The 25,188-nt window shown below is 43.2% G+C and overlaps 1 protein-coding gene across 1 annotated transcript; it reads left to right on the top strand.

Moving 5' to 3' along the window:
- Positions 1-2,758: 2,758 nt before the first annotated feature.
- On the top strand, positions 2,759-25,117 carry LOC114910724 (olfactomedin-like protein 2A). The gene is made up of 8 exons (XM_029252988.1): positions 2,759-3,027; positions 16,289-16,552; positions 16,854-16,961; positions 17,776-17,958; positions 18,048-18,306; positions 22,562-22,831; positions 23,014-23,193; positions 24,315-25,117. Exons 1-8 carry the CDS (start codon positions 2,956-2,958, stop codon positions 24,917-24,919), a joined length of 1,941 nt encoding a protein of 646 aa, XP_029108821.1. The 5' UTR covers positions 2,759-2,955; the 3' UTR covers positions 24,920-25,117.
- The last annotated feature ends 71 nt before the right edge of the window (positions 25,118-25,188 follow it).

Below are 25,188 nucleotides of genomic sequence, written 5' to 3'. Positions count from 1 at the left end.
AAGTTTTAATCCATTGTCCCGTTAATATACAATCTGCTATCCGAACTGCACCAACATTACACCACAGGGCCAAGACAGATGACAGTCCAACAATTTATCTTTTTTGGTTCTGATAAATTCTTGCGAGAGCTGATGGAAGACGAAGAGGCTCCGAATCGATCAACACGAATCAATGCCCTTAGTTTTCCTAATCGTACAGCGAGCGGAAAAAAACGTGCTTTTCGGTGAGTATCTTATATGGAACGGAAAAGTACTGCAATTGGGTCCAGAGAGACCACGACACGTAAAGGAAAAATACAACGGTATGATATCAGGATTCACATTCACACATATTTTTGAAGATTCTCTTTTTTACAGTTGTTTTCATATTTCCAGTACAAACAAACAAAAGTTTAATTTGGGTTCACAAATTGAATTCGATGTCTGTCGTGAGAAACCTGTGAAAGCTAAATCTCATTGATTTATCATTTGAAAAAATGACTGGCCACTGACTGGACCAGAAAATGAGATTAAATAAGGAAAAGGAGATTAAAGTGAGTTTACAGTGATGATGACATTATGACCTCAATTATGATATCGTACTATCTCTGTCCCTCGTTTTAAAGTCTAATCAGTGAAAATCTTGCGCAAGCAGACACAGACCTCAGTGTTCTGTAGAAGCGTCTTTAACGAAAGTCAGAACTGTAGCCTGTTTTGTTTCTACATTTGCTCTGTTGCGCTGATTTTTTTTCTTTTTTTTAAAAAAAGAAAAACCGAAAACCATCCAAACTTTCATTTTACAAGTAGGCGTTCAAACTTTTTGTGATTTTCATAATGTTGCGCTGCCCTCTTGTGGCAACAAAGTGAAATGGCAGTAAATTGTAAGTCTCATGGTCAAAGGTCTGTTTAGTCAATAAGATATAAAAGTTTAATATATACATAAAAAGATTTACATAAAACCTTACGTTACGTATTTACATAAAACTTAAATATTTATAACCAAAACTGCAAATAAAGCTTTAAATTAAATTTATGTAAATTTAGGTGACATCCATGATAATTATTTTTGTCACAGAAAATGCTCAAAGTTTTACTGATGCCTAACAATCAATAACAATTCAACTTGGGGGTGGGGGGGGGGGTCACTTTGGAACATTGAAATTCTCTGTCTCACACACACACACAGACACACACAGTTACACACACACAGAGGTTAATACTTCATTCACCAGACACTGTAATCCGGTACAAAAGAAATTAACATTCTATGAAAACAACGAGGAATTGATAATGACATGTCCAGACAGATTAGTTTTGAGCAGAAGTTGAACAGTTCTGGAAAAAAAAATAGAACAGCTACAACAACACCAACAATAACAATAATAATAATAATAATAATAATAATAATAATAATAATAAATGAAGGAAAACAATAATTTGTATGAAGAAGGATTATAATTAAATTCCCACTGGTTTCAAACTGGGCTGATCACAAAGACACCAGCAGAGCCCAGAGAATAAATGCCCAGAAAAGTAGTAATATGAAGATTTAGCCCCCCCTTGTACATATTAGACTGGAAATAAGCCTTAGGAACAAAATATTTGGCCTTAAACATAAAAAATCACATGAATTTTAAATCGCAAGAGGGAAGTGGTTTCCACGAGGCTAAACCTGAAACACTATCTATACACACCTGTACTGCACATTTATAATTTTCTTTTCGAAATGTAACGACATTATTATAAGTTACCTATTCTTTTAATTCATTCATTCATTAAATTAGCTATTACCTTAAAAAATGTAGGGATGTGGTCAGGAATCATCTGTTCTGAGTTTTATGCGCCTACTCGTGCGATGAACATCGGTGCATAAAGTGGAAAGAAATAAACCATATTTACTTAAGAATCACACGTCTGCAACTATGTCTCTCTTTCTATTAATGTAATGCACAAATTGTATTTTCTCTGAGATGTACGTCGCTTTGGAGAAAAGCGTCTGCTAAATTAATCAATGTAAATGTATTCAGCGGTACTTTAACAATACCGAGTTATTCCAGGTGGGGGCAGTAGAACACTTCATTTACATTTACGTCCATATTTACATTCACATGTATTAATCGTTCTCAAAGCCGACGTGCAACAAAGAGCAACGAAAAGTGCAACAAAGAACTTTAGATGCAAACACACGGCTTGTTCGATATCACTGTTTTCTTGGTAGAGAAATTTAAGGAGCCGCCTATGACTGAGACTGAGCTTTATATCTGCTTTTAAGATGTTACTTTTTATTTATTATGCTTGGAGTTTCTAATAAAATAATAAAGGATTTGTAGTTTCTGCTTAGTATCCAACTGTCACATGTTATCTCGCAGTCCATTACCATCCATGTGTCTTTAAATAAATCCATATATACTATAGGTATTTGTCTTTTTTTAATATCGTCGGAAGTTGCTACTAAATTACAACAGCAAGAATGAACTTAACTCCTTGCAACTACTAGCGGTGTATTTTCATTCATGCAACTTTGTGATTTTTCTAGATGCGATTTCGTAATAAATATATATATATATATATATATAAAGAAAGAGAATAAAACAGTTAGATGAAGAGCTCGTCTAACTCCAACTCCCACGACCCCTGACATTTCTGTGTGTAGTTTTTATTCCCGGGCTGGCAGGGCGCCGATGCCGGATTCGCTCCGCCCTCCACGTGTCCGAAGGCGCGAGGAGGAAAAAGCGCGTCTGCGCGCGCGCCCGCTCTTTACTGATAAGGGTGTCTCGCGCTGGGCTGCTCTGGCGGCGGGAGAAGCGCATCTGTCGGAAGAGCCGAGCGTCCGACCGGCCACCTCTGATATATTCCTTTTACTTCGCTGGAACAAATTAGCTGGGGAACACTGCAGTTATTATTACTCCTTTTTTTTTCTCATTTCTTGCCCGGACCAAAACTTATCATCCTTGGGTGCCTGGATTTTACGCAGAGATGTGGAGATCATGTACAAACACGATCGTCTGCCTGTTGGTGGTGTGTCAGCACGTCACCGCACAGAGCAAGGTGAGTGAGAGCGCGTGGTGCGTTAATAATTAATAATTGTCACATCATCGCCTTTACAACCACCTGTGGAAATAAAAAACCGTGATTGATGCGTCCATTCAGGTGAACCTCACTCCTCCTTGAGAATGAGGAAATGCAGCCACTGTGTTTCACAATATGCATAAAATACACAGTGCAATTAAAATAGTTCGTACTTCATTTTGATCTCGTGTACTTGTATATTCAAGAAAATATTAATTATATATTTATCTGCTGATTTTCAGGTATGCATTACTGTATTTATTCATTTAAGCTATTAAATGTAATGGCCTCTCTAGCCTAATACCTCATATCGTAGATGATAATATAGTTATGAAATGATTAAGTTAAGACCTTGCTCGTCTGTGCACAGTGCAGAATACAGTGTTCGACGCGTCTCTATAATACGAATTATGAATACGAATTAACCTCATGTACTTGTGGCTATGACAAAGACCCCCCGCAGCTCGTCTGCGCTTAGCCGTGTCTTCTTCACCCCACGTGTGTGATGTGTGTTTCGTGCTTCTCCTTGATCGTGATCATCACAACAGGGACCTGCACATGATGGGCTGGATTCGCTGGGCTGTGCGGGGGGCGCGACGTGGGCCAGCACGTGCCCTACGATAGGAAACACAAAGAACATCGGACTCTTACAACTTCAGTACAATATTCACGAATTCAGATCATAGTTCCAGGGTCGTAAGGACGTCAGACAACAAGTTTAACTGGAAGGCACCCGAATTCCGGAGAGATCACAGTGTTTTTCAAAAAGCGCGCAGACGTTTGAGTGCAGGTGCTGAGGTCGAAGTCCGTGCGCGCGGGCAGGTGTGACGGAGCTTCACCTGCGCAGCTCCGCGCGGGTCAGGTGGGATAAACTGAAGCACTCGTCCGGCTTTTGCAGTACCAGAGGAATGTGGCCCTAGCGAGCAAAAAGAAAAGGACACATCATGTGGATGCCCGATTCTCCGGAGAATTAACCCTTTCATGTGTTCACACTCCGGAGCGCGCGCGGAATCCGCCGGCTGTCAGAGCGGATAATCCGGGGCGCGTCGCGTCTCCCAGCGCAGCGCTCACATTTAGAACAGTGGCCCCACCAGGTGTTTTTAAAGCCGAGCGCGTTTGTCCTTTCAAATATTATAACGATATGCGGTTAAAGTTTAATTCTTAAAACATTTTTTTCAACCCAGGGTGTCTGCCACCTTAATCGATGCTTCACTCACTGGAGTAATCATGTGCAAAGGGAAAGTCCGATTTTCGGGTGTGTAAATGCAACCAACCGTTATCAAAAACTGCTTGTCCCGAGCGGGATCGCGGCGAGCCGGAGCCTATCCCGGAAATCACAGGAGTGAGGGGAAACACCCTGGACAGGACGCCAGTCCATCGCAGGGCACCCCAAGCAAGACTCAGACCCCGGCCCCTCCATGAGAACCGGACAAACCCGCTGCGCCACCACACCCCCTCTGTATACAGATGCTGAATATTTTTCAAATGATGAATGCAGTAAAGAAATGATAAATTGCTACAGAACAACAGAATAAAACTGAATAGATCTCTCAATTCTCTCATTGCCGCACATCCAAGTTCCATTACTTTTCCATTCCCACCCTTAGTTCCCACTCTGTATCACAACCTCAAAAAGAGGAGGAACTTTTTTACCCTTTCTTGTGGTATTTCCGGGGTATTATAGTGTCAGACCACAGCAGCTGTTCCAGGTCTGTCCTCTCTTAGTCAGCTGTTGTGCTGCGGTACCCACATTTTTGGTGGTTGTGACACATCCTCTGTGATCCCTACCGCAGGATGACAGCTGAGCAGTGAGGTGTTGCTGAAAAGGGTTCAAGATGAAATCCTGCCCTTGGTCTGTAAACACTGCCATTGTTCACACTGCTGCTGAAGCACCCAAGAAACTAATCCATAGTGTCTTTACTCTCATCACATGCAGGTGCTGACAGTGCGAGACACTGAGTTACCATATATGGGCATCAAAGTTTCTTTCGGGGGATGGATTAGGTTTAAAATTTCATCACAGTCCATTTCACAGCACCCCATTTCCAATCCACAAACTGACAGTTTCTGTTAATAAAATGGTGTGGGAATGAGAACTTTCCATTAGTTTCCTTTGTTCTGTCTGATCTGAGTGACTTTGATAGACTGTAGCTCCCTTTATGGGTATCCACACCCTCCAGTTGTCTCCATGATCGTGTGAGCACAGTGGCAGAGAGCAGGGAGAGGAGTGGAATGGAATGGACCTTAGCCACTGGGCGTGGCACTTCCCATGCAACCCCCCCCCCCCCCCCCCCAGCGCTTTGGCAACAAATGGCTCTCAAGAGGAGCTCTCACACAAGACACAAACAAGAGCTGCTTCTGAGGGAATTGTCCATCCTCCTCTGCTGTGTCATTTATTTACCCACATTTGCACAACAGAGATTTTAATTCAGAACTTCATGATTGCACAGCCCGTTCTTTCAATGCTAGGTTACCAGTTATCCACATGTACTCCATTAGGCTTGTATGTCAGATAGCATAGTGGTTAGTGTGATTGACACGGGCTGGACACTGGAGGGAGGACTCAAAGGCGGGATCGTTCATTATAAAAACGAAGGGGTAAACCAATGCTTGTGGTTGGGGACAGGCGTGGGTTCAGAATCGAGGCGGGAACATTGTTCTGAGGGATGATCTGTGATCGTGGTTGATGAGGCGAAGGTGAAAACCGTTGGAAGCTGGGCTCAGGGACGAGGAGGTGGGCAAGAAAGGGAGCTGCAAGGTGAAGGTGAGCTGGTTGTCTCTAAGAGATTCCACGACCTGAGATCGGTGGGGTGGCACATTTTATACCCTGCCCTGCTGATAAGCCAGGTGTTTGCGTTTGGGGTGTGGTTGTGGGCATGACAGTTAGTCACCACCTTGCAACTGAGAATCCCAGGATTGAATCTCATCTCCTGCTGTAGTACCCTTGATCAAGAGGTAAAATCGCGAAAAGATACAGTAAAATCCTACTGTATAAATGGGAAAAAAATTGCAAGTAACAGCGTACAAAGTTAGCCCAAGTCAATTTGGAAAAGGCATCAACTAAATAAATACATAATAGTAATAATATAACATGTAGGTTTAAGAATGGCATTTCTATCTGTCGTTATGTATTTTGCCATCTAAATGTCCGCAACACATGAAAAATGTAGCAGTCCATTTTGCTGGACACATCCTGCCAACATGTGGTGAGTGATTGCTGTATGCCCACTTTCAGGCTGGAGGTTACTGGACTGCAGCCTTCCAGACCAGTGGTTCAGAAGTGGCCAGGACCAGGAGAAGGGGCTTGACAGCATGGGAAGAGGGTTTTGCATCTATGCTGAGTTTTAGCTGTAAACAAGCTTGGGTCACCATGGAGACACTAAGAAAGGTTCCAGAGAGGCGAGACAACCCTCTCTTGGGGAGGGGTTGAGGGGTGGATTGTGAACCTGAGGCGTGGTGTACATCAAGTGGTTGGCTGGTTCTGCTGCCAGCAGGAAATTAGGCCAACAATGGAAAACAATACCTCAAAAATTGTGTTAATTTCCCGTCTTGAAGTCCGTCTGATGACAGCATGTTTACAATACCTGAAATAGCAGATTTGGTAAATCACTCATGTGGTGTCATTTGCATGTCTCAGTGGTGTATAGTATCTCTGATCTTTTTTTTGGGAAGGGCCAGCTGTTTCACACTCTTTCAGAACCTCACCACAAGCTCGGGGAGAAAGGAAATACAACCCAGACACAGACATCATATTGTTCCAGAAAGGAAGCTTATGTTCTTTGCCCTGCCTCTGTTCCCTCAACTTCTCTGTATGACAGATTGCTTCTGTGAGCACTTTCTTTGACATGTCTGTGTGGCATGACTCTCTAATGTGGTCACTGTATCCAAAGTGTAGGCTCCATTCCTGTGTGGTGTGTCAGTGGCCTTGGACTTCAGATCATGTCCAGGTCCTGATGTGAACACTGATCTTTATTTCCCTGTTGGCATTCTGTAGACACACCAGTATTTTCATTTTTCTTAAAAGATCTAATTTTTCCATCTATATTACAAGATGCATTTCTGTGCCATCTATCCTTTTATTCCAACATATATTCGTAGAGGTGGTCCTTGCCACTTAAAAACCACCGAGACTCATATTGCCATCCAATTAACCTTATTAATGTTGGCTGTAATGTCTATCGCGACTGCTCCGTCAGCTGTACGATATTTTTTGCTGGCTGCATTGCTGCAAGGCTCCGTATTTCTCATTGAATCCATCAGTGTGTCTGTTAGCGATTGCGTTTTATTTGCAAAAGTGTAGTTATATTTACAGCACATTTCATTTGTGATTCCATTCAAGTTACTTGAGTATTCTTGTGCTGCAGGGAAAAGAACGAAAGAAGCGACAGAACACAGATTAAGAAATAAAAGTGAAAATAATAATGCAGTATGAAAATATAATATTTTACTGTACTCATATTATAATTCTATATTGACTGGCATCCCATTCAGGATGTAACCCCCTTAGCTTTGTGCCTGATGCTTTTGCAATAGGCTCTGATTCAAGCATTTATTGAAATTGGATGGATGGATGGACGGATGGATGGATGGTGGTGCAGTGGGTTGGACCAGGTCCTGCTCTCCTGTGGGTCTGGGGTTTGAGTCTTGCTTGGGGTGCCCTGCGATGCACGCCTGGCGTCCCGTCTTGGGTGTATCCCCTCCTCCTCCAGCCTTACGCCCTGTGTTGCCGGGTTTGGCTCCGGTTCCCCGCGACCCCGTATGGGACAGGTGGTTTCAAATGATGTGTGGATGGATGGATGGATGGATGGATTCATCTGCATGAGTATCATTTTGACATGCATTATCTCTGAAATAACATAACAAATGACTTTTATCCAACAGAGGATTAATGCATATTATAAAGGGATTTGCCACTTATGATGAAGTAAATGCTAGGTCATCGGAACAAAACCCTGTCATAAGTGAAGGGACACCTGTACACACACACACACATGCACACACAGAGTTCCTTTAAGATGGTTCTTAGAGAACTTCCACCAAGACTCCAAGACAGTATGTCTTGGCAGAGTAGGTCTAATTGATATAAACACCGTTATGAGTTCTCTGTCTGACCACCAAAGCACCATTCTGGAGACCAATTAAAAAGGAGCCACAGTGGAGCAGGCAGTGCGCTCGCATGGAGTGGCACTTAATGAGACCTGGGCACCGTATCAAGACCTGAGAGTGAAATAAAGCTAATTATCTGTACCATTCAGGCCCGAGTGCCGAAGGACAGCGGCAACTGCTCGGCCTTCCGATGTAAAAACAACATTCCACAGTTTCGGATTAGGTTCACTTTGATCCGACGCCTCGTGCCAGGAAAGGCCCTCTCCAAGCAAAGACGTCTCTCATTTTTGGATTTTTTTGACCCTGGCTCCAGTCTCCAGTCCTGGATCCCCCTTCTTCAGTAGTTTTGCTTTAAGATCATAACAATGTTTAGTCACTGTGGAGATGCTTTTTAATCCAAACTGATAAATTCACCTTGTTCTACAGATCAATGTTTTGATGAAACACATCTGGTTCAATACCCGTCATTTAAGTTTTTGCAAACTGAAATGGTATCTGTACAGCTTCTTGCAGTTTTCTCCATTTATATTCCAGGTTAGTGGGGGGCATGGTGGCATAGCAGGCTTGGCCAGGTCCTCCTCTCTGGTGGGTCTGGGGTTCGAGTCCCCCTTAAGGTGCTTTGTGACGGATTGACATCCCGTCCTGGGTGTGTTCCCTCCAGCCTTACCCCCTGTGTTGCTGGGTTAGGCTCTGGTTTGCTGTAACCCTGCCCAGGACAAGCAGCTTCAGTCTGTGTGTGATATTCTGGGTGTTTTTTTTAATTGGTGTTCCTTCCACTTCTTGGAGAACTTCCACCTGTAACTGTTTGGTATGATGCCTAAACCCTTAACCAGTATACCACCTGAAAGTTTTTAGTTAGAACCTGAAGCAGAACTTGCCAAGCTCTGGCCAAGTAGTTGGGGCAGATTCTTGAAAAGGGTGCCGTACAGATGGAGAGTTGTTGAGGGATCGGGGAGGAAGGTGGCTGATGAATATGCAGCCGAGAAAGAGAGACCACACTTTTAGACCCTACTCAAGTTCACAGCATCGTCTGAGGCAGGATGTGAGCCTGGAGATCCACTTTTTCTTTCCCTAGTCTGGGTTTCTCATGTCACTTTCTCTTGTGACTATTTCTCATCCATTTTCAGTTACTGTTACATCTTTAAATCTTGCCAGCATACAGTACATCATTCCATTCCATGCCCTCAGTAGCTCTAGGTATGTTTTTGGCAATCTTTTGTTTCAGCAGAATAGCAATTTAGTTGTCCTGTTAATCCATACCGCAAACTGTGGTGAATGCATTCTGTTTGGACAGACAAGATTGAATGCAGCTGTACAGCAGGTGGTGCAGTGGTTAGCACTGCTGTACTGGATGGATTAAGACCTTAAAGTTTCCCACCTCCTGCTGTGAAACCCTTTAGCAATGTACATCTGTGAAATGGGACAGCTGAGAGTGTAGTGGGTGGTGATGCTGCTTTTAGACCCACAGGTTCAAATTCTTCCTCTGCCTATAGTACCCTTGAGCAAGGTACTTACCCTAAATTGCTCCAGTAAAATTACTCAGCTGTATAAATGGGTAAATAACTTTAAGTACCTTAACAGTGTAAGATGTTTTGGAGAAAAGTATTAGCTCAATGAATGTAAAATGCTTCAGTAAAAATTACCCAGCTGTATAAATGTGTGGTCTCATGCTCAAAGGTATCACTCAAAACTGCTGAATGTCTCTACATTTAAGAAAGGTCTCAAAACTCACCTCTTTTGGACTCAGTTCTCCTCTGATCTCATAAGTGCATGATAAATGTCTAAACGTTCATGTTTAATTTTTGTAACAGTTTGTTTAATAATGGAAAACTTGTATAATGTATACTAGTTAATATGGTAGAATGTGACAAATTGACTATACTCAAGAATCATGTGTCTGCATCAGAATCTCTCCTGTTGATGTAATGCACTTACATTTACATTTATTCATTTAGCAGATGCTTTTCTCCAAAGCGACGTACATCTCATACAAAATACACTTTTTGTATTGTTCTCATGCGGGGAGTGGTGGTGCAGTGGCGCAGTGGGTTGGACCGGGTCCTATTCTCCAGTAGGTCTGGGGTTTGAGTCCTGCTTGGACTGCCTTGCAACAGACCGGTGTCCTGTCCTGGGTGTGTCCCCTCCCCCTCCCCCTATGCCCCGTGTTGCCAGGTAGGCTCTGGTTCCCCGTGACCCTGTATGGGACAAGTGGTTCAGAAAGTGTGTGTGTGTGTGTGTGTGTGTTGTTCTCTGAGCTGTACATTGCTTTGAAGAGAAGTGTCTGATAAATGTAGCTCATTTCTTCAAGCATCATCTGCTCAGTTTAAAGAGAATCTGAAAAGACCTCCCAGGTAGAGCAATGAAACCTAACATTACAATGTTTACAGTAGTTCCTAGGTTCATTCTACTACAAAAGTATTTGTAGCTTGATGGGTTAGTCTCAGAGCTGCAGCAGTGAATTTTTCCAGATCAGAACACAATCTCAGAGGCATTTCTAAAAATAAGAGCACGTGGAAGTTCAAACCCTCTGACTTTCAAATGAAGACTACATCGGTAGCGCTGTCAGAACATCGTGAAGCACATCTCTTAGTGTTCTTGGTTGTTGGGTTGCTGAAATGATGCATACCTGTATACATGAAGAAGATCCTGGTGTATTCATGTGTTCATCACTTCTATCCACCCATCACACTCCCACCCCCAATTTGATCAAGCAGGAATTTGCCAAAATTATCTGTACATTCTCAACTCTGAGTTACAAACCTCTCATTCCTGTGTTACCATGGCACCATCAAAATCAGTCTTAAGCAGTTCGATGTGGGGCTACAGGACAATAGTGGTGGAGTTTGAGGACCTGTAGGGACATAGCCCCTCCCAGTGGGGCTTGATCTGCCCATACATTGCACTGTGTGTGGAGTGTCTGTTAGCCGGTTGCCATTTTGTCTTGCGACAGTCCCGGAGGCCACTTCCTGTCCTGTTCTTGGGGGATCTTCACTCACTGCTAAAGATGAGGTCTGGGTGTAAATCTTCTGCTGTGGAGGTTAATGCAACCTCCCCCCCAGCACCAAGCCGACTTCACCGCAGCTGCATTCCTGCACTAATGAGCTCCTGCTCGCTTCTTTGCTCTGTTGACTTTAATGAGGCTCTTCACCTAGGGAGCGGACGGACGTTCTCAGCGCATTGAGTCTGAGTGGAGCAGATGGCACCAGCAAACAGCCACGGAGCAGATCTAGACCCGAGTGGGTCTGAAACCTTTATGGTGTATATATTCCACATGTGTGCAACCAGGGTCTGATCAATTGCTCGTTTCCCTCCATTTTTTTGACCTTTGGCTTCCAGGCATCAACAGTTGCAGCCAGCAGCTCTGCATAGGAAATGGTGCTTTTACTGAATAGAACTACAGCAGTTTTTGAATAATTATTTTATTTTATTCAATTAGTGCACGCTTTTCTACAAAGCAACTTACTATGTTAAAGTAGGAGAATTACTTCACCAGTTATACGGCAGGGTAGTTTTTACTGTATTCATTCAGGATAAGTACCTTGATTGAGAGTACTACAGCAGAGGTGGGATTTAAACCTGGGTTCTTTCCATTTAAAGACAGTGGCTAACCACTATGCCACCTGTTGCCCACCACTTTTCATGTCAGTTTTAACAGATGTGTATTATGTTTTGCTTCTGCAGTTTATTACTGCATTCTTTTTTCCATGCATGTGTCTGCAACCATTAAGACCATTAACCTATTGAAAACATGAAGAGCTGCTTGCGAGTTCAGTCTCAAAGTTATGTCCAAACCACCTGGCTGCAAGTCTTATTAGTTAAATATCATGTTATAAGTGCTTCTTGACTTATGGCCATCCAGACTTACATCAGCCATCCCGTTAACCTTATTAATGTTTGGTTGTAACATCTACGATGACCACTCCATTTGCTGTGCGATAACACTGGCTGGTCGCGTCACTGCAAGGCACCGTATTTATTTTCGTTTCCAGCAATGTGTCTATAAGCGACTGTGTTTCATTTACAATGTTTTATTTACAAATTTTCCTTCAAGTTACTTTATTCACAATGATCAGCAAGTGAAAAAGTGTTCAAGTGGTAGTGAAAAGAAAAAGCACAATAATACAGATTTAGAAATGAAAGTGAAAATAATGGTGTATTTTGAAAATATAATTACAATGCTGTACTGTAATACACACACACATTTTCTGAACCGCTTGTCCCATACGGGGTCCCGGAGCCTACCCGGCAACACAGGGCGTAAGGCCGAAGGGGGAGGGGACACACCCAGGACAGGACACCAGTCCATCGCAAGGCACCCCAAGCGGGACTCCAACCCACTGCGCCACCGCACCCCCTGTACTGTAATACACACACACACAAACACACATTTTCTGAACCACTTGTCCCATATGGGGTCGCGGGGAACCGGAGCCTACCCGGCAACTCAGGGCGTAAGGCCGGAGGGGGAGGGGACACACCCAGGATGGGACGCCAGTCCATCGCAAGGCACCCCAAGCGGGACTTGAACCCCAGACCCACCAGAGAGCAGAACCCGGTCTAACCCACTGCACCACCGCGCCCCCCTTTTTTGTACTGTAATATATTAACCTATATTAGTATTATTTTAACATGAATAATGAGTGAAGTTAGTGCAAAAATATAACAAACTGCTTATATGCAATGTAGCAATCATACATGTTCATTGCATATATTATGGTTTGTATTATACAGTATAATGGAGTTTGGGACTTAATTACTAAGTTGTCGGAATATTATCTACTGTAAATTGAGGACCACCTAGACTTGTCATCAGTATCAATATGTTCTGGATATTGTTACAGTACAAATATGTGTACATTTGTGAACTTCAGTGAATTTTTTAATTTCATACTCGGGGGTGACCATACTTGGTCATGTTGCAGAGCCCTGAAGCAGCGGTGGTCCTTTGAATTGGAGGTCATGGGTGGGGGCAGTTGTGTGGGTTGAGGGAGAGAAAGAGCACGATGGGTCGTTTTGTCGCAGTCCAGCCGCTGCACAAAGAGGCCTGGTGTGTGAGCATTCCACAGAGGGCCCTGCTCGTGGAGTCAGTCCAAGCTGCTGGGCTTCCCCCATGGGAGAATGTGACCCCTCGTGACACGGGTCGAAGCTGTCACTCTGGGGTAATTATCTTAAGTGCTCCACCCTCCCACCCACAGCCCCAAATGAGGGTGGCAGGTGCTCACTGGTCTTTTAAGATGGAGATCCTCCATCAAACTTATTATCCATAAACCCTGTGTTCATAGGTTGTGTAAACATCAGCCCTGCCCCTTTGCGGCTTCTTGGGGAAGGTGGTGGGCATCAGAGAGAAGACAGTCTTCCTGACCTCTTATTAGGACCCTGCAGGATGTGTGGCATGTGTTTTGATGGAGTGTGTATACCACAGTGCGTCTTCATGCACATCCTGCTGAACATTGCATGGCATCTGTCCCAGAGTCAACAAAGCATATGAATATTTGATTTTTTTTTGTCCCCCTCCCTTATGATTTAATACATGCCTGAGATTCAAAGACATCCGGTGAGCTGCACGTCTGGCTGTACTTCTGAGAACCACGTGTTTGTTGGCCACAACAGATGGGATCCTTTAACCATTCTTCCATGCCTATGAATTTCAAGATTCCTCCAGTGCTATAAGGGCTGTTTTTTTTTTTTTTTTGTAGCTGCTAGAGTATTCGACCTACACAACCTCTATCATGTGGAGAACGGCACAAAATGATGGATGTAAGAAGTACAGAAAGGGAGAAATCTTACATGGCACAGTCAATAAGTTCTAAGACGGGCAGCCATGTGGCACTGTTGTGTTTGCAAACCATTTATGCATGCAGCGCTCGGTGGGTAATCATAGAACATATTGACTTCACCATCTATTATGTCTTTCATGTGCACCAATATGAAGCAAAAAACAGGTGAGCAGAATACTGATCAGTACAGCTGTTGAATATATTCAGAATGCAGTCATATTGTTTTGTAATAGATTGTTTGTAATATTCCTTATGATGCTCATACTGTAATCGTGTACAAGTTTTAAAAAAAGACGTAATTTAGACACCTGTCAGCTGGCCCATCTCGGAGGGAACTGTTATTTTAGGACTTGCTGTTGGCTCTGGCTGCGCTCCCAGAGCCGTGCCCAGCCCAAACACGAGTTGCTGAAAACATGCCTCATAGCTGGTTCAGTTCCCTATCTTTTAATGCCCTTGTTTGTAATTTAATTTTAATTTGGTGAATACGTTTTGAATTTGTCACAAATGCCTGGTATTGTTTTTATCGTTACGCAAAGGAAAGTCCACTATGAGCTTTCGTGGGTGTGATGAAATGATTAAAAAAAAATAATATTTAAATAAACTAAGAAAATTAATAAACTAAAAAATCTGTCAGAGAGGAGTCTTCCACTGTCCCACTTTTGCTGTATTGTGAGTGTTTCCAAAAAAGACACTGATTACTGAAAAGGTCATGAAAGGTTATGCATCGTTAGCTGGATATATTCTTTCTGCGAGAGATCTTTCTGCTGAGGGTGGCACAGCCGGTAATGCTGCCTCACAGCACCTGAGTGGTGCGTGACAACATGGGTTTAATCCCTGCTCAGTCCATGCAGAGTTTGCCTGTTTTCCCTGTGTCTGTGAAGGTTTCCTTACAAGGACATACAGTTTAAATGGACTTGTATGCTAAACTTCTCTTAATTTGTGTGGCTACCCTTCAATGGACCAGCATACTGTCTAATATGTACCCCCCATTGCTTCTGGGATAGGCTCTGGTTCATTGTGACACTGGCCAGAAAAAGTGGTTTTCGAAATTGGATGGATGGAGATCTTAACAAATTGGTCAGTGAAGATAAACAGGTGGAGAAGCAGCAATTCCTGTTCTTGCTCATTATGTTTCCAATCCTGCAGTTGAAGCGTAAGAGCTTGTGCTTTCCACCAGATTCCTTCTCACTCACAGGAAGTGGCCAGCAACATTTGAGATTCAGCTCATGTCACACACACAGCCAGTTTCAAGTTCATTGGCTCAAATCAGCTACATGTGCACAGGCACTAATATGCAGCAAGGGGAGTAGTGGTTAGAGCCACCATCTTTCCCTCATAAAGACCCAGATTTAAATCCCTGTAATTCTCTTGATCAAAGCACTTACCCTGAATTGCTCTAAAAATTACCCTGCTACATAAATGAGTAAATCAGTGTAAGCAGGTTTACATTTTAAATTGCTTTGAAGAAAATCATCAACTAATGGAATAAATAATTAAATATGGAAAATAATCAGTGTGTTCCAGTTATCTAGATATAGTTATCAGAAATTTCACCAGTGGACTGATTTCTTAAAACCACTGAAAAGGACTTTAGATCACATTTAATGCAATGGACATGCAAAGTGTAAAACCCAAAATATCGTCATTCACAGAATTCCTAGAAGTAACGCATGTGATTTTTCATCCTTTCAGTAATTTGTTTTTCTAGGTATATTTTCTGTTACAGTACATGTACACTGTATATATGGGACCCTATATGCATTTTTTAATGTGTAGTTGCATTTGAGCTTAAATTGTATATTTAGTTATTAATGTCTAAGTCCGTGTACAACTGTATTAGATGACAGGTGGACAATGATAGCTTGTTAACGGTGTCACCAGATGTTCCATTTTTTTTTTTTTTTAAATCCCATACTTTCTACATTTGATGATATTTCCTTATCACTTATCACTCAGCAAACTGAGACCTTAGATTTTTCCAAAATGTCACAGTTTATATCCATCACCTGATTTATAGACATCCCACAAAACAGGTCTATTCACCTGATTTTCTGTCTAGTTTTTATGCAAAAGGAAAAATCCTAATATCTATCAAGGCAACCACGTACAACAGCTTACTTTTCTTTTGAGACTTTTGGATTTTCATGGAAACATGGTTGTCAGCAAGGCTTGCCCAGAATCTAACATAACTATTGTAGCCCATTCAACCAGCATTCCCAATAAACTGGGATGAATTTTGATGAGCAAAATGTGTCTTCATCCCTAGGTTTATACTAAACACATGTTTTTGGGTGTAGGTTGATGTTCTACACTTCACTCCTCCATCATATTCTCACCTTCTTGCTCTGCTGTGGCAGATCTTTGGAGAAACGGAGCCGGTGCGCATGACCTCAGAGGGCTCAGACTGCCGATGCAGGTGCATCATGCGGCCTCTGACGAGGGATGCCTGCAGCCGGCTCCGCAGCGGGAGCGCACGTCCTGAGGACTTCTACACCGTAGAGACTGTTAGCTCTGGCTCTGACTGCCGCTGCTCATGCACAGCGCCTCCCTCCTCACTCAACCCTTGTGAGAATGAGTGGAAGATGGAGAAGCTGAAGAAGCAGGCACCGGAACTGCTAAAGGTATCTCTTGGGCTTGCTTGGCCATGGATTGGGAAGGGGTACCTTGGTGGGCCTGAGCATAGGGAGGGAGTGGCCTTGAGGTATTCAGAAATGTACAAAGTGGTGGATGTTAACCTATCTCTTCCCTGCTCTTACAAAACTGGAGATCAGTCATAGTTTGAGTATGTCCTTCTAAGTGTATCCCATGCAAACCATAGATTCATTTTGAAGTCCTGATGGTCCTTGGTGTTGGAATCTATGCGTGATTTCCAAAAGCAGGTTTTCCTTCTTCATGTGATTCAGTGAAATATTTTGTCTACAGCTGCAGTCCATGGTGGACTTGTTGGAGGGAACACTGTACAGCATGGACCTCATGAAAGTTCACTCGTACATCAACAAGGTTGTCACCCAGATGAATAATCTGGAGGAGGTAAGCAGAAAGAGAATGAAGAAGAACAAGGCAGGATGGCAGTCAGCTCTACTGGTGTAGTTGTTTTTGTATAACTGCAGATTTGTAGGTTTAACTCCAACTCCAGATATGCCAGTGGAGAACTAACATGTTTTGTGTTTTTTGAATATTGATCTTCTCTAGGTATTCTAATGTACTCACCCAATATAAAGACTTGCTGTTCAGGGTAAATGGTGTGTTGAAACAATTCCCTCTGTTTGCCTAGCATTCTGCATTAAGACTGGGATTGGCAAATGATCAATTCAAAGCTAAATGAATAAATAGTTACGAGTAAGAAAAACACAGTTCATCGAGAGGAAAATCATGAATTTACACTTTAGAAAATCAGTACAGGCAATGATTTATGTCTTGTTTTTCTCCCAGAACTGGCAGTCAAGTGTGGCTTGATGGAAGTGTGCTGTGTGGTTTACCACACTTAACTCATTGAGCCCGAGTGGTTTCTCTAATTGGAACCAAATGAGGTTTTCAAGTCAGAGACTGAAAGGGGGACAGGCCTGTCGTGTTAATGGTTATCAGCAGCAATGATGACAGGCTGATGTTATTTGAGGTTTTATTATGGGATGTCCTGAAAATCTGTTCACTGTTTAAAATTGACAGGAAAATATTTGGTTAAAATGTGAGAGTAATGACAATTTATGTACTATCAAACTCTAGCAGACCTTAATTTTGCTGTTATGACAGAGATCTAAAAAGTAATTTATCCCAAAACTGAGTTACAAGTGAGTGCTGACAGATTATACTGATATACTTTATAATCTTCCACCGGATTCCTCAGACTATTAGGACCAACCTGACCAGGGAGAACGACTTTGTGAGGGATAGTGTAGTTGCCCTAAAGGACCAGCTGAAACGCTATGAGAACTACTCCGACATCATGGTGAGCATAAAGAAAGAGATCAACAGCCTGGGCCTCCAGCTCCTGCAGAAGGATGCCGCTTCTCCGGACAGCAAAACTCAGGTAAGACCGAAATTTAAGGTTTTTTTTTTCAAATCTCAAACTCAAGTGACTGGGCAGCCATTCTGAAGAACATATCATTGCACTGGTAGGAAACGGCAGTGGGAAAAGGCAAAGAGACCACCAAGTACCCCAGCAAGAAGACACAGAGCTCTAAGCCACCCACGAAGCCATCCAAAGAGAAGCCAGAGAAGCTGGCAAAGCCCAAGAAGGAGAGTGCAAGGCCTGCCAAGGCAGCCAAGCCTGCAGATCCCACAGCCAAGGCTAAGGCAGCAGCCCATCAGCCTGGCGTTATCAGGGGCATCACCTACTACAAGGCTGAAGACACTGAGCAGAGCTCCTCCAGCAGAGGTGAGACACGAGGCTGTCTGTTTTGAGCTGAACCTCCATTTGTTAGGTATGAGAAATTTAGAATCAAAAGTTAACTGCAGACCTTCAGCAGGAGTGATTCCAGGATTTTTTAAATGAGGTGGCACAGGGGGGCCAAGGACCAGTCTGGGGGAGGGCACGGGAAGTCTGCCGAAGTTACATTACCTAGGCTAAGCTGGGAGCTTTTGAAGCTGTTATACCCACGAGGATTATCTGTACTAGGGCAATCGAGGCTTCCGCCATCAGTAGGCTACATCACTCAGTTCTGTTGCTGTTATCTGGAGTTCACCTCTGCATGTTATTGCAGCAGAGAACGACAACACCCCAGTCCACATATTTCAAAATATATAATTGAGTGTGTTCATACTATGAATGGAGATGTGGTCTATGGTCAACTCATGTCTCTCCTCCTGTTTGAAAAATGTGGTACTGTGATTCCGCATTGCAAATTAGGCAGGTATTGACAGTGCTCTGATCCAATGGCGTTGAGCATTGTCAGACTGACAGTACTGTAACCCAATAGCGTTGGGGGGCAATCATAATTCGGAGGGGGTCTTGGAGGGTGCCACCCCGTGCCACCCCTTTAGGCATACCCCTGGCCTTCAGTATGTTTCATAAAATTTATAAAACACCATGAAATGAGAGGCACACTGTGAAGCATGTTTGAAAATATAAACTGTGTACAAAAATACATGACAACCAGATATGCTGGCACATAAGGGCGGCATGGTGGCACAGCAAGTAGCGCTGTTGTCTCACAGCACCTGAGTGGTGCGACAGAACGTAGGTTTGATCCCCTCTCAGTCTGTGTGGAGTTTGCATGTTCTCTGTGTGGATTTCCTCTGGGTGCTCTGGTTTCCTCCTACAGTTCAAAGACATGCTGTTCAGGTTCCCCCATAGTGTGTGAGTGATGCAGAAAGAGTGTGTTCTGTTGATGTATGGGTGAGTGACCAAGTGTAAGTAGTGTCTCTAGCAGTGTAAGCCACCTTGGTGAATAAGGTGTATGGGCTAGCAACACTACATAGTATCCATTGTAAGTTGCTATGGAGAAAAGCATCTGCTAAGTGAATAAATGTAAATATGACCCATATTATGAATGGATTCTTGGTTATTTATTTGTGGTTTTAGGGAGCTCAGCTAAATCCTGAAGTTTGCTCATTGTTTTGGATGGGTTTGACAAATGATGTTTAACATCATTGGATCTCGCAGTTGAATACACAGCTTGCTGATGGAGTTGATCTCTTTGCTGTCCCCACCTTCTGTAACACTTCAACTCCATTACTTCGGTACTCTGTTTATTTTTTGATTCTAGCTTCCATGCTCAGTGTTTGGACCCCAGCCAGAATGCTGTCATTTCTTGCTTGGTTGAACTGATTTCCAGTCCCCTTTGGCTAGCATTTTGCCACCCATCTTTACGGTTCAGCTTTTGGGTGACTGTGGGGTGTCTGGGTGTTGGGGATTGGGTGGAAGCTGATCAGTGCTGTAAATGTGCTCTGGAGAAGTGGGCGGCATGGTGCCACAGTTGCTGGTGCCTCACAGCTCCTGGATGTTTATCCAGACATGGGTTGAAGTTTGTGTGTGAAGTTTGCATATGCTCTCTGTGTTGTTGTGAGTTTCCTCAGACTGCTTTGTTTCCATCCCACAGTCCAAAGACATTGTTCAGGTGCGTTGGTGGCTCTAAATTTCCTGTAGTATAAGGGACAGCAGGTAGCATAGTGGTTAAAGCTGCTGCCTTTATGTTTTTTTTTTTTGATATTGCCTGTTGGAATCCCACCTACTGCTGTAGGACCATTGAGTACTAATGCTAAATTGTCAGTAAAAATGACCCAGCTGTTTAAATGTGTAAATCATTGTACGTAGCCTAACATTGGTAGCTGGTCTGGAGAGTAAAAGAGTGAAAGTTAAATGAATAAGTGATTGTATAAGCTCTCTTGGATGTGAGTCTCAGATACTTAATAATAATTGTCCATCACTTTGGAGTAAAGTGTCTGCTAAATAAATAAATCCATTTTATTTAAAAGGATAGTGGTTAACTCTTTATTCATCATAAATGAGAGCGAGCTGGTAGAACAGAGGTGGAGGAACTGAACCATTTTCTATCCTGATGTTACTCTTGAACTAGTAAATCCCAGTTTTACGAAGTAAAAGGGACTACACGTGTTTTGGATAAAATCATTGGCTAATGTCAGTGTCTTTTGATGCTGTTGTCATTGTCGTCTAATTGAGAACTTTTTGCAGACCTTTAACATCATCGGCCTGGATGAAATCTCTTTAACCTGCATTTTGCCCTGTCTTTTTGAGATCAAGACATGGAGATTTGGCTACAGAGGCCTTCTGGTTGAGGTGCCCTTGTTGTCGAGCAGTGGTTTGGAACCATGGACCCACGGGGGGTATTTGTCGTACGTAAAGCTTCACGCTAAGACCAGACCATCTCTGATGCTGAGACAATTGTTAAAGCTCCACAGCCATTGTTGTGAAGGACTTCAGAGGTGAGGGGAGCGACTGGTGATTGGCATGTTAAAGGAGGAAGGGGGAAGTCCCCTCAGAGGCTACTGACTGTTGACTTGACACGCAGACAGACAGACAGCTCCCTTCAGGGTAGGACCTCTGTCTGGGGCACATCGGCAACCTCTCCTGCTTGCTTCGCCTGCGCACGAAGACACTCAAACAATACGAGAGCTTCTCGGGCCTTAAGATTTGTAGAAAAGATCTGGCATGGGTTCATCACCCCGGGGCTGTCATTGCGTTAGACTCATAACTGAGCTCAGAAGGGATGTGAACAAGTCCAGAGTCGCAGAGGAAATCAGATGTTTGACAGGGAAGATGGAACAGGTCCTCATATGTCACATGGAGACATGGATATGAACTCATGAAGGAATGCTGCGGTTTGAGATGCACTTCCCGCGAGGCTCATGAAATTTATGTTCTTTAATAGCGTGGGTGAAATATGGACTGCAGAAATACCATCAATGGTCTCGGTGCAAGTCGAAACTGGCATGCATCTTGATAAACGCAAAATTTGGGATTGCATACAAAACGGGGTATTTTTGTGCCAGCAATCAGCTGTCAACCAAGCATTTTACTCAGCCTAAGGACCAAAAGCAGACAAAGGACTCTGATGTGAAGATTGTGCCATATCTTGCTGATATCATCAGTAGAAGATATTGATTAAAATATGAATTTTCTGAAACTTTTTGAAATGTATCCACATGCATGCACCTGTGCAGAATACTGAGCATCAAAAAAGCTGTAAGAGGTTTTGTTTCTGACTTTTCTAACATGAAGACACCACTGTGATTATGAAAAAATATTTTATTAGGGCTTACAGTGTAATTCTTCAGCTTTTGTTTTTATAATGTTTCATCCTGTAGTGAAACGTGGGTTCTTTATAATGTATAATACTGGCGTTAGACACTTATGGAATCATATTCATTGTGCACAAAAATAAAATTAATGCATTGCTACTGTGAGACAATTCCTTTATGAAAAATGAAGTAGTACTATGATTAAGTAAACAATTAATGAAGTTTTGTGGATAGATGGATACATTGTGTGAGTTTCAAATTAATGTTCTCATGAGAGGGCAGGAATGCATAGGAGATCAGGATATGGACTTATAACCTGAAGATCCATTCCTCCATTGTTCCTGCCTCAGTACCCATGATTAAGATACTTGCCCTGCAATGATAAAAAATTATCCAGCTGAATAAATAGGTCAAACACTGTAAGCTGCTTTAGACAAACATGTGAGCCAAGTATTATATTGGTGCCAACAGAAGACTTACCTGGATTTTTCCTCTGGTAAATGGGAATAAACACCACTGCTGGTAGAGTGTTTTTTTTTTAAATAAAACTTCAACATGCTTGTCTAACTATAAAATAATACTAGGCTGATAGTTATTAATAGCTGGGTTGTGTGGTCTTACACACTCAGGATAGACCACAGAGAGTTAGACATAGTGGGGGCACACTGGAAGTCACGCTATGGAACTCACAGTGGCTCAAGAATACAAGGATAAACAATAGCTGGAAGCTTGTAGGCTATCTGTCATCAGCGCCATTCTTTCATTTTGGCTAGAAAGTTCTGGAAGGTGCTGGGGCACAGATTGATGGAGGGATGGAATTGGCAGAAGGCCCAGGGAAGCAGGATGGTGATCTTGCTGAGGTCCTACAGCAGCCCTGTATGATAAGAAAATGGACCAGCTAATGCTTCCGCTTTACTCTTCGATATTGACAGAAAATGCCGGCAGAGCTCACATTGCCAATGTGGACAAGATGGTACAATCAGAGCACTGGTCCCACGGCTCTGATACAATCCCGGACAACACTGTAGCCCCCACAGCAGCACCAACCACCACAACAATTGCAACCACAACAAGCTCCACCACTAAGCCTGCGTCTTCCACCACAACTATGGCTGTAGCTGGACCAGAGAGACCAGCCCCAACCATCGCGCTGGTGTTAGACAACTCTAACAACAGCAGTCGCACCTTTGAAAACCAAGCAGGTACCCCATCTAGGCCTACCTACTTTGCTTCATAGGTTAGCTAAAAAGTATTTGCAATTTTCCTTTTTTGGAGGGAAAACTCTTGGTCCATAATTTTCACACAATAGCTTCTTGAATGGTAGTAAAAAAAAAAAAAGTGTTTTATGTACATTTCTACAATGTCTTTGTGTTGTGTGTGAAAGAGCCGGAATGTGAGGGGACAATTGCCTCTGTGGAGCTCCCCAAGAAACACCACAGTTACGGGCGAAACGAAGGAGCCTGGATGAAAGATCCAGTTGCCAAGGACTCTAAGATCTATGTCACGAACTATTACTATGGCAACAACCTCGTCGAGTTCCGGAACCTGGAAAATTTCAAACAAGGTGAGTCCTTTTTTTTTTTTTTCTTCAGTTGAAATTGTATAAACATGCAAGCAAAACAATACCAAATCTTACATTCTTTTTCTCTGTGTGATTCTTGTAAAACTGAATTAATGTGACTGTGAATAATATTTTATTTAGCAAAAGCTCAGTAAAAGTTTTTCATAATTCCAGACAAATCAATCCAGCCATTATGGTTAACTGTTTGTCCAGTGCAGGACAACGATGATCCAGAATCTATCCTAGAAGCAGAGGGCATGAGGCAGGGTACAACTTGGGTAGAACACCAGCCAATGCAAAGAAATTTCTTTGGCAAATCAATAGCTAATATACTAATAAATTATAGCTAGTAAAAGTAAAGTGAAAAACAGATGTGATGTCATTTTTTTTTTTAGCTCTCATTTCTCTTCAAATCTGTTTTAACTCAGCAACATCCTTACTAAAACATGTTGTAGGAATCCTAATTCATGTACTAGTCCTGTTTCATGTGCACAGGCTTTTCCAAAAATATGCGATTTTTCAGACATTTATTCATTTAGCTGATGCTTTTCTTCAAAGTGACTTACAATGTTAAGTTACCTATAACTACTTACCCAGTGTAACTTTTCCTGGAGCAATTTAGTCTAAGTATCTTAACCAAGGATACCACAGCCCTAGGAAAGGTTTGATTCAGCAATATTCGGATCCAAAGGCAAAAGGTCTAGCCACTGTGTTATCTGCTGCTCCCTGCTACGTACTTGGGAGCTGTGGTGACAATGATAAGTAGAATTTAAAGGTGTCATATTTGGTAAGAGGGGGGAGCATGGCAGTGCGGCAAGTTCAGCCACTGCCCGCTCTGTGGCGGGTCTGGGGTTCAAGCCCTGCTCGGAGTGTCTTGCGGTGTACTGGTGTCCCATCCTGGGCGTGTCCCCTCCCTCTTTGGCCTCGCATCTTGTGCTGCTAGGTAGGCTCTGGCTTGCTGTGACCCCGCTTGGGACAAGTGGCTCTTGACGATGGATGGATGGATATTTGGTAGTATTAGGGTTAAATACTGAGCTATAAACAGGTATGTCAGTGACAATAAAACTCTGCCCCCTCACGAAATGCCCCACTATAACATTTCTTTGCTTTATGTTACTGCCCAGGTCGATGGAGCAACCTGTACAAGCTGCCATACAACTGGATCGGCACAGGCCATGTGGTGTACAATGGCGCCTTCTACTACAACCGGGCCTTCACCAAGAATATCATCAAGTATGACCTGCGCATGCGTTATGTCGCGGCCTGGACGCTGCTACATGATGTGGTTTACGAGGACACAACGCCCTGGAAGTGGCGCGGCCACTCGGACATTGACTTCGCTGTGGACGAGAGTGGCCTGTGGGTCATTTACCCAGGCGTGGATGACGACTACTCCCAGCAGGAGTTTATAGTCATCAGCAAGCTGGACCCAGGCGACCTGTCGGTGCGGAAGGAGACCACATGGCGCACGGGACTGAAGCGCAACTCATATGGAAACTGCTTCATTGTGTGTGGGGTGCTGTACGCCGTCGATGTGTACAATCAGAAGGAGGGGGAGGTGTCCTATGCCTATGACACGCACACTGGCACGGAGGCCTTTCCCCAGCTGGCCTTCGTCAACGAGCATGCCTTCACCACGCAGATTGACTACAACCCTAAGGAGAAGGTGCTGTATGCATGGGACAATGGACACCAGCTCACCTACCACCTCAATTTTGTGGAGCAGTAGCCTTGTTCGGACCCATGGGACAGTCCCAGCCTGCTCCTCGTCCCTCAGCTCCCTCCTACGTGCAGCACTTTTCAGGCTGTTTCGTTCCTGTGCTCTCTTCAATTTGCTGTGTGTGTACATTACGTGTAAAGTTCTCCACACTCAGTCTCTTAAAAGAGACTCCCAGTTTTCATAATTAATTGTGTTTTTTTTTTTTTTTTTTTTTTGCATTGATAAACCCATATAAGACTTTTGTTTGCATTGTCTTTGCTCAAACAACAGGACTACAT

This window comes from Scleropages formosus, chromosome 6 (assembly GCF_900964775.1).
Source record: "Scleropages formosus chromosome 6, fSclFor1.1, whole genome shotgun sequence".
In the NCBI taxonomy this organism is placed as follows: Eukaryota; Metazoa; Chordata; class Actinopteri; order Osteoglossiformes; family Osteoglossidae; genus Scleropages; species Scleropages formosus.
The sequence above is the reverse complement of the archived record's forward strand: the minus strand, read 5'-3'. Positions and strand labels throughout refer to the sequence as shown.